The following is a 13,499-nucleotide window of genomic DNA, read 5'->3' as shown; positions in this document are numbered from 1 at the left end:
ATCTTTCTGACCCAGGGATCAAACCCAGGTCTCCTGAATTGCAGATAGATTCTTTACCATCTGAGCCACAGGGAAGTTAAAATCACCTATACATCAATAAAATAAATTTAAAAATAAAAGAAAATGGCAGCCTCTCAATTTGTACTCCAGGTTACTTCATTCATGTGCAGAATGTCATTCATATCAATTTTCCGCTGAAATGGCAAGTCATGCTATTTATGCATTGCATTTCTTAGGAAATGTAGATTTTCTCTATCCTTTGGAACCAAAACAAAACTCAAAATGACTAAGATATTGAAACTGATATGTGACTTGCAGTTTGTTTCAAAAATTCTAAATTTGCCTTCACTAAAATAACCCCTTTGTTGTCACTGATTAACTTTATAACTAGGTATTACTTAGTTAAAGTTATAAAAATAAATGTTTACTGTTTTTAAAAGCATAGTTTTTATTGAGTTTATCTACTGGCATCCTGAATAGATTTTCTACTGGAGAAAAGGATTTCAGTGCTATAAATTATTGTTTTTTTTTCCCAAAAAATCACATCTTAGAAGATGTCAGTAATCCCTACAAATTCTATTAGTCTATAATTCTTTAACAATGAATTGTCTTCAAATTTTGTCACATTCAGTCAACAACAAAGATGAAAATGATGGACATGTTAACACAAATGCCTGCCTAATGCCAGCAACCACTGTGGAGAGCAGCTCAGGTGAGGAGGAGCAGAGGTAGTTTTAGCCAGTATCCAAACATGTAGGATATAATAGCACTTATGAGTCTGTACACCTCATTCTGGGCTTCCCAGCTGTCTCAAGTGGTAAAGAATCTGCCTGCCAATGCAGGAGATGTAAGAGACATGGGTTTGATACCTGGGTGGGGAAGATCCCCTGGAGCAGGGCATGGCAACCCACTCCAGTATTCCTGCCTGGAGAATCCCATGGACAGATGACCCTGGCAGGCTACAGTCCACGGGGTCACAAAGAGTCAAACACGACTGAAGCAACTTAGCACACACGCTCACCCCATCCTTTTTTGTAAAGTTAAAACTGACCAGTCTCTTGGATTGTTGTAAGAATTACACAGGTTTATTCCTCTTCCATGGATTGAGAGCTGTGTTATTGAGCACACTAATATTAAATGTCTCATTAATTCTGGTTTTAAATCCTGCTGTATTGTAGATTCTTAAAGTATGTTCCCCTGTATAATAAATATGCAACTTAAAATCCCTCCTTTATCCCCTGGAATCATTCATAAGCAAATATTAATGGGTGCTAAAAAGCTCGTTTAATTGGAGGACCAAAGGCAGGTTTCTCTTCAACCCTGACTTAAGGTGCTCCTAAACTCTTATTTCATGATTTAGCAGCAGCTTTGGTTTTATCATTGTGGGTAATCACCCTTCTATCTAGAGTTTTCATTTTAGAATTACAAACACTGACTTTGAAGTCAGACAAATCTTGGCTTTAGATCTTGGCTCTAACTTTTAATATAGGAATGTGCCGTGTGTGCATGTTCAATCGTGTCTGACTCTTTGCGACCCCGTGGACTGTAGCCCGCCAGGCTCCTCTGTCCATGGGATTTCCCAGGCAAGAATACTGGAGTGGGTTGCCATTTCCTCCTGCAGGGGATCTTCTTGACCCAGGGGTGGAACCTGTGTCTCCTGCATTGGCAGGTGGATTCTTTTACCACTGAGGCCCCTGGGAAGCTCTAAAATAGGAATACACTTTCTGAAACTCATATTTCTTATTTGTTCAACGGGATCATTAAAAACATGTATTTCATAGATCTGTTTTGGATATTCAATAATACACATACAACCTATGGTACAGAGCGTTACATCAGGTTGGCTTTGGCTGTATTTTATGACTACGGTTGTGATCATCATATAGCCATCAGAGGTAGTCAGTGGTTAGCAAGCATTGTCTGGAATCATCCTTTTCCTTGCATTTGAAAAGCACTGTTTCTTTTTCTGTTTTATTATCCTTTTGATATGCTGGTTCTGGTTTTTCATATGGAATTGTTCTCTGCAAGCAATTAGAAGTCTACCCCAATACACAGAAACTTTTCAAGTCTCTGCTATATCACATTAGGTAATAGCCCATTGGCCAAAGCAAGTCACGGGGCCAAGCCCAGAGATAAGCAGAGAGGATGGACTCCACCTCAATACATAAATGTATTGTTGTTATTCAGTTGCTAAGTCATGTCCGACTGTTAGCAAGTCAGACTGTAGCACGCCAGGCGCTTCCCTGTCCTTCACTGTCTCCCATAGTTTGTTCAAACTCATATCCATTGAGTTGGTGATGCCATCCAACCATCTCATCCTCTGTTGCCCTCTTGTCCTTCAGTCTTTCCCAGCATCAGGGTCTTTTCCAGTGAGTCAGCTCTTTACATCAGGTGGCCAAAGCATTAAAGCTTCAGCTTCAGCAAAAGTCCTTCCAATGAATGCCAAATGTCAGGGCCATTTTTCCTTTCAGTCTGTCACAAATACTTAGCAATAGATTCCTGCCATTTTAAGAAAAAATAATAATTTTCTTTATGTTGATAATAGTGCTCTGCTTAAGCAGTTAATCATTTCTAAGACCTGAGAGGTGACTTAGATAGGTATTCTTTTTCCCATTTATAGATGAAAATATCTGACATTCAGAGAGTTTAAATAGCCGTATCTGAGTTTACATAATGAATCAGCTTGGACAAGATTTTTGAAGTCTTCTGATTGAAATTATGGTTCTTCCTAGACTATCAGACTTGGCTGATTAAAATTGCTCCCTTTTAAAGTTTCTTACAATTTTGGTACTATTACTTTGTTTTTTAAATTATGACCCAGTGGTCATTAGTTTCCCAGTGAACTTGATCCCTTTGCTTAATTCTTAAGACAAGAATAATCCATTTATGAAATAGAAGAAAAGCTTCATATAGCTTTGTAATCTAATTCTAGCCTCAATTCTGTCTGTCCTTTTGAAAACTTCATAACCCATCTTCTTCAATAGGCCATGTTGTAAGAGGTCAGACTGCTTGTGAAGGGGTTAAATGAGTTCTTATGGTCACAAGAAGTGCCTCCCTTTCAGTTTCACTGCATAACTTAGGGCCATCAATGCCCTAGACTAGAAATCTGGATAAACAGTAGCCCCGAAGGCCTGATAAATTGCCTACTCACTTAGGAGGTAATATAAGATCAAGCTCAAGGTTCTATATTAGAGCTACATAATCATGACCCACGGTGGTTCTTTAACTGTGTTTGCAAACAGTGCAATTTAAACCTAAAATTCAAGTTACTTATATTCCTGACCTCTTACTCTTGTTATTTATTTTTTGGTTGAGAAGATTAATAATAACATTTATTTTGTATTACGTTTTATAACTTTCACATCTTCATTTAATTTTCACAAAAGATTGGGACATATTATAATACTATTATAAAATCTATATCTCCATATAAATGAGAAAAATTAGACTCTAAAAGGTAGGTTACTTTCCTGGGACCATACAACCAGAAAGAAGTGGGGCCCAAACTGGACATGTACCCCACCTGCCCCCCGACTCATTTTCTTGACTCAATGCATATGCCTTCTTCATTATCATGTTGCCTCAGTTTACCTTTTCATAGCAATAGAGGATGTGCTGATTTCATTCTGGCCTCCCAGTACTATTTATTTCGGATTTAATTATATTCTGAATTACACTGCTATTTAGCTGTTTCATAAGTTCTTATTTTCTTAATGATATGGTAAGCTTTTTCAGGCACGTTCTCTTCTCTCTTTCTCCCATGTCAGCCACCGTCCTGTGGAGAACCTAGGAGACAGGCAGCAAATACTCGTAGAACGAGCCCAGCTTCTCTTTAAGAATGACCCAGGCTGAGCCTGTCCCACTGCTGCTGGAAAGTGATTGATGTTTTACTGTCTCATTTACTTGTCCCTTTAGTTGAAAGCAGATGCCAGGTCACCCCGGAAACCCTCAGGTTTGTTTTCTCCCCTTGTATCTAGGCTTCCCTAAAGTACATCTGCTCCCATCCTGCATTCATCCATGATTATTTGGCCCCACGTGGTGGATTTAAAATAGCTAATATGCATGATCCTCAGACATTTTGAGGTCTGCTGCAGGACGCTGCAGCAGGTTGAAGGACTGTGAAGGTCATTCTCTCCTTATACCTGTGGTGAAGACGCAGGCAGTTTTTGATGGCCACAGGGAAGATTTCTTGGGTCAGCAGTGTGCTATCCCCTCCCCCAGCCTCCTTCCCAGCCCTTCACTCCTCTACTCCTTTCCATTGTTAAGGCCACGTGCTTCTTGTTAGCTCAGCATCCCAAGCACACATTCTATTTTGAAATTACCTACTCTTTGACTTGGATAGGCCATGTGATATGTAACATGCCTCATTCTCCTAGGTTTGCAAATCTCCATCACTTTTTAGGAAAACTGATTTTTGTGTGGTCAGAATGTGTCAGCATTTCACCACTCCTCTTATTGTTACCAATTCCTTTCAAGCTATAAGGAAGGCTACTGTAAGTGGTTGGACATTTTATAGGTATTCACTTTTTTATTAATATTTATTCACAGGCATTTTGCTTGATGCTAGGATATTAAAAAGAGCTAAAGCAGGAAGGGTCTTTGTTTATAGTTTTTATGGATTGATAGGGAAGAGAGGCTTCAGTCGAATGTTTAAACAGATAAATGTGGATTGCAGTTCTGGTAGGTGCTGCGAGGGAAGAGAGCCGTGATGATTTATGGGACTAGAAGCACGTCAGGCAGATCAGAGAGCTTTATGGGGCAGGGGGCTCTGGAACTGATATTTGAAGGCAGGAGAACTTACAGTCCATGGAGGAGAGAATCAAGAACAAGGGCAATTATGACTCAGGATGACCCTTACCTCTATTCCGGTACCAACAAATATGCAGCTTTGGGGGGTGGACAAGATATAGCGGGTAGACTTGACATTACCCGAGAGAACTGGAGAAGACATCCCTCAGGAGTATCCATTAAACTCAGTCAGGAATAATGAGTAGAAATAATGTGAAGAGGAAGAGGAAAGAAGACACTCGTGGAGACTACAGAAGGGCCCAGCATTGTTGAGATTGAGTAGCTGGAGGAGGGAAGAATTCAGGTAATGGTGATGTAAAAATCTTACACTCAGAGATTCTTACTGCTGCACCTAAAACAATCTTCCTGGGCTCAGAAGTTCTTCCACCAACCTCAAAAATAAAATACTATTTAAAAGTCCAATTGATGTGTACACATCAAAATAAAATTACAGGAGAACACGCACACCCTTCATTAGTGATGCCAGGTCTTCTAAAAAAACGGCTCAAGTTAGTGGACTCTGAATTGAAACTCAAAATGAATGAAATCTGGATTCCGAAACTTACTCTGTCAGGGGGTTCTTTCTTTTCACATCTGTGCCACTACCACATGTCCCCTTTCTTTTCATGTGTACTTCCCTGAAGGTGAGATGGGTACTCCTGCTTTGTGAACATCCTCAGATCGAGAGAACTTACCCTTGCTTCCTTTCCCATCTGACTTTTATAATCTTCCACTGGGGACTTCAATAAAAGGAGGCTTCAAAGAAAATGAACCTAACAAAATTTAAATTGAAAAGCCTGTATTTTTTTTTTTTCTTTTCACTTTTCTTAGTCTTCCTTGAACCAAGTATGATCAGTGATAGGTACTTGATGGACAAATTTCCCAGAGGCCTAGAATGAGTTTTATCTCAATAGCAAGTCTACCTTGATCTCTTCCAGGTGAAAAGATGAGGAATTTTTTTTTACTATCAGGTTGCATACTATATTGGTTTGCTATACAAACAGAAGACCCCTTTCAGCTACCAATGTATTGTCTTGTAAATTTTTTCTTTGTTGTCAAGAGACAAAGTCAAGTAGTATGATAATAATGCTTGTTTGTTACCATAGAAGAAAAAACTCGTGTTTGCATAGTTGATATAGATGGTGATGAAAAATAGAATCCTTCTAAAGACAATGGATTTTCATGACAGAATATTTATGGTTCTAACACAGGATGAAGAGGAAGAAATCAAACAAGAAATTAACATGTTGAAGAAATACTCTCATCACCGGAATATAGCTACATACTATGGTGCTTTTATCAAAAAGAACCCACCAGGCATGGATGACCAACTTTGGGTATGTAGGACTGTCCACATTTGCTTTTCTTACTTAAAAAACAACCAAGACTGAATGGTTCATTTCTCTAATTACTGAGTTTGATTAGGTACTTTTTCCTTGAAATCCTTTATTCCATGATTTCCACAACATTGTGTTTGCAACGTTTTCTCTCATTTCCTTGAATACCTGTCTTTCTTCTATCACTTAATGTGGACCATCCCTAAAGCTAGTTGTTAAGTTCTCTTTTTCCCCATAAAATGGCTACCTTTATTGAATTTTTATTATACTTTAGGTACCATGCTATAATATATATATATATATATATATATATATATATGTATGTATACACACACACACACATGTATACACACACACACACACACACACACACACACACATATTTACATTTATTTATTTGCCGTGCCAGTTGGCTTGCAGGATCTCAGTTCCCCAGCCAGGGATTGACCTGAGCCTTAGCATTGAAAACACCAAGTCCTAACTGCTGGACCACCAGGGAATGCCCACCATGTTATTTTCTTTTTATCAATTCTATCATTTATTCCAGCTCTTTGAGGTAGACATTATTATCTTCATTTTGGGGGGGGGGGTGAAAAAACCTGTATTTTTGCTTAAACACTTGATGACAAGGAATTTAGTAGCCTTTAGAGATGAAGAGTTTTTATAAATCAATAAGAAAATATGTAAAATGATTAATGGAAAGACTGAGTTAAGATAAGGTAGCGATTAAAAAAATAAGAAATATCAACTACCAATAAAGATGTTTTTAAAGTGTAATCTTACTAATAATATAAATACAAAAGAAAACAAGAATTAGATACCACTTCTTATCCAGTAGACTGGCAAAGGTTTTTTTTTTAATGATATACTCAGGATGGACAGTCACACCCTCTGCTTATAGAAATGAACGTTGGTATAACTTTACTTAAGGACAGTTGGAAAATACACACACACACAGATATATCTATATCTGTATTTAATTGCCCAAAGGAAATGCCTTACTTTTGACTCAGTATTTTCACATACAGGAATGTATCCTAAATTTAAATACATAAAAATATATGCATTGTAGATGCTAACCAATAGGGAATCACTTAAGTAAATCCATTAAGGGACAATACTCAACCAATTAAAATGATGTAGATCTTTGTTTACAAGTGGATGAACATGAACAATTATAGTAAAGATATTTTAGAGCCTTTTTAAAGGCTATGATTAGATATAGCACATTTTCATTTTTTTCAAAAAAAAAAAAAAAAAAAAGAAAGAAAAAGGACCAATATGTACACATATATTAACATGATGGGGATGTCTAGAATAGTGAGCACCAATAACATTGAAGATGTTTGTTTCTGGGTGGTAATTTCAGTAATTTAATTTCTGAAACTGTTTTTCATGTCTTTTTAAAAACATATATTTATTTATTTTTGGCTGCGCTGGGTCTTCATTGCTGTGCAGGCTTTTTCCTAGTTGCAGTGAGCAGGGGCTGCTCCCTCGTTGAGTGTGAGGACTTCCTGTTGCGGTGGCTTTTCTTGTTGCGGAACACGGGCTTCAGAGCTCTCGGGCTCGGTAGCTGAGGCTCCCAGGCTCTGGAACACAGGCTCAATAGTTGTGGCACTCGGGCTCAATTACTCTAAGGCATGTGGGATCTTCTCGGTCAGGGACTGAACCCTTGTCTCCTACATTGTCAGGCGGATTCCCCACCACTGAGCCACCATGTCGTTTTTAATTGCTTCTCATTGGGTTATCTTTGCTCCTTACAAAGACAAGTTCTGAGGACAAGGAATGTGTCTTTTGCATCTCAGTGTCTTAAACACCAGGAAGGAGCTGGGCATATGATGCTGACAAAATAGTTGTTTTATGAATGAAAGCGACATTATTGGTACACACTTGGTTGCTACTATTTTTATTTTTATTGGTTCAAACTGATCATTGCTACAGGTACATTTGAGAGTTCAGCTTCCCTGTGGCCTATAGGTTCAGGAGGATGTGATGAGATGGCATGAGTGTGAATATCTCTGTGTTCCCAGAGGACTTCTATACTGCCAAGAATCTAGCATTTTAGCAAGGACTCCTTCCGTGCCATGAGCTGCAGCAGAGGACAAGAGGAGAATGATAGCTGTTTTGATACTGTCTGCAGAAGCATTTTTTAGTTTGGTCAGAGCTATGGCTCCAGATTAGAAGAAAGTGTTAATATAGCTTTGGAATCACCTCCAGTTTATCACCTGAGGTAGCACTATTTCCAGATGAGTCACACCTAGCTGTTAACATCATTCCTTTTGTGAGATGGGCCAGACCAGGTAGTTTTCTTATTAGGCTGAGCTATTAATATGAAAATTTGGGCATATATATTATAAATCATTGGTTGAGGAAGGAGAGGAGTGGTCAAACAGAGCTTGACTTGTTTTTTACTTTTTTTCTTAAAACTGAGATTTTTTAAGCTGGAAAAAAATTAGTTGTCATTTATTTTACTGGATCCCAGTGAAGCTTATTTCTTTCTCAGAGCCTCCGAGCTCATTAACGGATGGACACAGAATAAGAATGCAGACATCCCGAAATATGACAATGTAGCTTGGCCTGTGAAAGACATTGCAAGTTGTTGTCGTTTTAAATGAGCAAAATTTGCAGTCCGTTTTCAGATTGGCAGTGGGAGAAAGCAGCAAGCCTGTTTGCATCTGCAGAGCACAAACAGGAGGTTTGATGCTCTAGGAATGAGTCACTGTTTGCCAGTTCTCACCCTGGCCCATTGCTCTTATCTTGGAGATGGCTGTGGTGGCTAGGAACCAGGAGCTTGCATGTGTATGTGTTCATCTATTCACCCACTCATTCATTCATCCAACAAATACATATCAAGCACTTGCTAGGCATGAGGCACTCTTCTGGACACTTAAGATAAGAAACATCAGTGAACAAAACTGATGGAAGCCCCTAGTTGCATGCAGTGTACATTCTTGCTACAGACCACAATCATATTAAGTCATAAAACTATTCAAAAAGCTGCAAGTACATACGCCTAGAAGAGCAAGGAAAGGCTAATGAGGATGCAGGTAGGGGCTGCAGTGGCCAGGGGAACCCCCTTGTAGATAACTTTGAGCATTCCAGGCCTGGTGTCTTCAGGATTATCGACAAGGCCAATTGACAAAAAGATGTGGGAGATGGGGCCAGATCAGGCAAGGGCTTATAGGGCATTGGCAGGATGTTGGCTTTTCCTCTGAGTGAGGTGGGAGCCACTCGAGGGTTTTGAAGGGGGTTGGGGAGAGAATCTGACTCACAAGAGTGAAGGAGTCCCTCTGGTTGCTGGGTTGAGAGTAGGCCATATGGGGGCCAGAGGAGAAACAGGAAGGACCAGGGAGGAGACTGTTTGAGCAAGCCAGTCCCCTTCCTGAAGTCCATAAAAGGGCATTTGTAAGTAGTGATCACGGGCCACATGGGGAGGACCCCTGCCTTCACTTTCCATCTTTCCCACCTGCAATCAGATGCTGGCGGCAAAACACAGTAGGTTCAGGCCCCACATCCTGCTTGGAAGCAGAGGACCTCCCTTTTGTCAGATGTCCTTTTGTGTCCATGTAGAGGACTGTCTGACTGTCCCCACTAGCTAGTCCATTAGCTTCTGTGTCACTGAGGATAAAAATACAAAGCTATGAAATATCTCATAGGTACAAGAGCATCATTTCTTTTTCTAGTTGTTCTGTTTGATAAGAAATTTTAAGGAGGAACTTAGAAAATTAAGGCAGAACAGAAACATAATAGTTGGGAAATTAGTACCAGATCACAATATTGATGCAAAGTTGGTTATAGAATATAATAGTGTGTACTGGGTCCAAGGCCTCTGACTCATTAAACCACAGGCATTCTGTGCTAACAACAATGGCAAGTAATATTTATCACCTGCTTAACTTTGGCAGCGTACTGTATTTGTTTGCATTGTCATATTATTTCACTATATCTTCATAACTACTCTACAAATTAAATATTCTCATTATCCCCACTTTATTACAGATGAGGAAATTAGGCTCAGAGAACTTAAGAAGTTTGCTTGAGGATTCACAGAATCCTCAAACCTCAAACTACTGGGTGATGAAGCCAGTGTGTTAGCTAACCTCCAGCTGCCTGCCTGATGCTAGAATCAAACCCCGGAACCCTACATTCTTCTTCTTTTATTTGTGAAAAATAGTTTCAGAAGTTGCAAAAAATAGATCAAAGGTTAGTGTTCCGAGTAGGACTGAAGCTTTGTGTTTAAACGTGTATTTTGGCGGGGGCCTGGACCCCACAGCATGCAGGATCTTAGCCCCCTGCTGTGGGAGTATGGAGTCTTAACCACTGGGCCACCAGGGAAGTCCCTAAACAAATTTATTTTTGAGTTCACTATTCATTTTCATTCTTGAAAATTTCCCATGAAATTCCCCATGAAAATTTTCAGTTTCCCCAGCTTTCTGAGAGGATAGCGAGACCTGTTAGCTGTTGCTACGAAGATGGTATTTCTTAAGTCTTAGAAATACACTTTGAACCTTTTGGGAGTGTTTTAGCAAATAATTGCAAAGGTCACAGAGAGTTGACTCTTTGGGTTAATGGCATTCTTTTAGGATTACATTTCTTTAAAAATATTACCATGGATTAAATAGAGACAGAGCCTGTAGCAACCAAGAGTAGCACTCTGACATATGTTCCCAGTTTTCAGACCAGAGGAACTATTCCCCAGGGTATTTCCTGTGCTGTGGCTGGAGGCCAGAGGTTTGCACATATGCCACCAGCCAATATACGCGCTGTTTTAGGTGTCTGATTGAATTATAATCTATGTGAATTCTATCAGTCTTGTCGCAGAGATAAACTCTTGTTTAGTCCCAGCTCTTTGTGGACATACAACTACTTCTGATAATGGCCAAGTAATTCTCCCTTATCAACTGCTCAGGGCCCGATCCGGAAATCAAAAAAGGGAGCTCTTTCAATAAAGATTCCAATCTCTCCGAAACAAGGCGCCCTGACGCACAACACGGGCATCTCATTCTGTTCCTCAGCAGAGGCAGGCGCTCCACTTTGCTGCATGCCGTTCAGACGCTGGGAGTGACAAGACCTGTCTATTACACGGGCAAATTTCCTCAAGTTAGAAAGCAAAATCACACATATTTTGCCATCCCTTTTGATACCACCACAACAATCACAGGGCTAGGCTATCTTGTAAAAGGAAATAAACTTCTGATTAGTTTCCAAAACGTAGGTTGGTCAAGTAAGATGGTGGCTCAAGTGGTCAAGAATCCTCCTGCCAGTGCAGGAGACACAGGTTCAGTCCCTGGGTTGAGAAGATCCCCTGGAGAAGGAAATGGCAACTCACTCCAGTATTGTTGCCTGGAGAATTCCATGGACAGATGAGCCTGGCAGGTACCGTCCACAGCATCGCAGAGTCAGATACGACTGAGTGACTGAGGACGCATGCAGTTTTATTACTAAGGAATTCCCTTCCTTCATATGTACAACCTAAGTTACTTGTCTGGAGAAGTAACTGAGTCTTATTATTCATGAGTAGAAAATTTTAAGACTGAATAAATAGCAGGAATAGTGATTGTATACGGTTTCCCAGTCTTGCAGCTGCCCCACTGCATGAGCTATAGACACAGAATGTAAGTTACTTAAATGCAAACACAGAGCTAAAGTTACACCTGATTTAATACTATGCTACTGAGCTTGAGTTCAGCTTTAATGGAGTCATTTTTATGAATTAATGGGTGATTAAGTGACGAGAGCGTGAAAATGATTTCTTTTTTTAATTCTAATGAATTTCATTTGAACTGTGCTTCAACTGCTTTTTACCTTAGCAAAAGGTAGACTTGATGTATGCCCAGAGTTACTCTCTCTGCTCAGCAACCATCCTCTGCCAAGCTTTTTTGGGCTTCCCAGGTGGCGCTAGTGGTAAAGAACCCACCTGCCAATGCAGGAGACATAAGAGACTAGGGTTCCAACCCTGGGTCAGGAAGATCCCTTGGAGGAGGGCATAGCAATCTGGAGAATCTCATAGGCAGAGGAGCCTGGCAGGTTATGGTCCATAGGGCCCCAAAGAGTTGGACACACACGACTGAATCAACTTAGCATAAAGTTACTCTGTTAATGGTCTACACAACCCTCTGGTTCCTATTCTAGATTAATTTTGAGTCAAAGGCAATATTCCTATTTGCATTACACTTCTCAGAATTCTCAACTACCAAGTTTCTTAGTCGTTAGTCCTAAGTCTTCTAAAGCTGGTGTGGTTTTCTTCTTTTTCTGTTGTTAACTTTTCTGAAAACTTGTTCCCCTCTCACTACCCGTAAATTCTTTCTAAGAGGCAGACTTGTAAATTTCACATAGCCTTTGAGGTTAGTCTCTGTTTTGATCCACGGCTCAAATGGGCATGTTATGATTTACCCCTAATAGGAAATACCCTTCAGAAGATCTTGTGTGCTCTCTGAGAAATTTGAGTACCAGGTACCAAATCCAGGAGGCAGCTAACTTCTCTTTCCTTGAATGCTACCATGCTAACTCTGAGATGGCTCTGTCCTTAGACATGGGCGACCACAGACCATTTCTAGCTGTCTGTTGGGCAGGTTTCTTGTCGCTAAAAATACCAGCTGGATTAGTACATTCAAACTCTGATTGTTATTCTCAAAATGCATATCCAGAAACTTTATTGACAAAATCTGAGATTTCACATCATTGGGGCTCATCTTTTAATCTTTGGAACACTTAGAATTTGTAGTTATAAGCATTCTCTTTTCAAGTCTAAAAATATAATTCAGAAGCCAAAGGAGTTTTTGTTTCCCCAAATACATGCTGGTTTAAAAATAGATGCAAAAACCTGTTTAGGTTTCTCAGTTGGTTTCCCAGTTTGAAATTGCCAACAGTTTTGCTGTTGCTTCACAGAAAAACAGTTTGCTTTACCTTTCCATCAGTTGATTGAAATGATAAATGTATACCCAGCAATTGTTGTACCTCTGTACACACTCTTTTTTGTGTGTGTGCGACTTAAACTACCTTTGGCAAATGAAGCTGTGTTCTGTAACAAAGTACTGAGTTTGGGTTTTGTTTACCCCTTCATAAATCATGCAGATGGGATCTGTGGCTATTCCCAGCTACACATGATAAAAATATCCTGTGCCTTGCTGGTGTTTCTGGACCTTCAAGGTCAATAGGCTGATCCTTTGCAGACTTGTGAATTCTTAGAAGTTTTTCTTTCCTCTCTGTTTCTTAGATTGTCTGTGCAATCGCTTGGTGCAGTTGTTGTTGTTTAGTCACTAAGTCGTGTCCGACTCTTTTGTGACCCCATGGACTGTAGCCTGCCAGGCTCCTCTGTCCATGGGATTTCCCAGGCAGGAACACTGAAATGGGTTGCCATTTGTTTCTCCAGGG

At 39.9% G+C, this 13,499-nt stretch overlaps 1 protein-coding gene across 8 annotated transcripts in view; it reads left to right on the top strand.

Annotated features, from left to right (window-relative positions):
• Nucleotides 1-13,499, top strand: part of TNIK (TRAF2 and NCK interacting kinase) — a 393,297-nt gene that overhangs the window by 239,387 nt on the left and 140,411 nt on the right. For all 8 annotated transcript variants that reach the window (XM_043874417.1, XM_043874424.1, XM_043874420.1 and 5 more), the window contains one exon: nucleotides 6,000-6,125. In XM_043874417.1, coding sequence (XP_043730352.1) covers nucleotides 6,000-6,125 — 126 coding nt within the window. The remainder of the gene's footprint in view (nucleotides 1-5,999; nucleotides 6,126-13,499) is intronic.

This window comes from Cervus elaphus, chromosome 19 (genome assembly GCF_910594005.1).
Source record: "Cervus elaphus chromosome 19, mCerEla1.1, whole genome shotgun sequence".
Taxonomy (NCBI): domain Eukaryota; kingdom Metazoa; phylum Chordata; class Mammalia; order Artiodactyla; family Cervidae; genus Cervus; species Cervus elaphus.
This window is presented reverse-complemented; position numbering and strand designations above follow the sequence as displayed.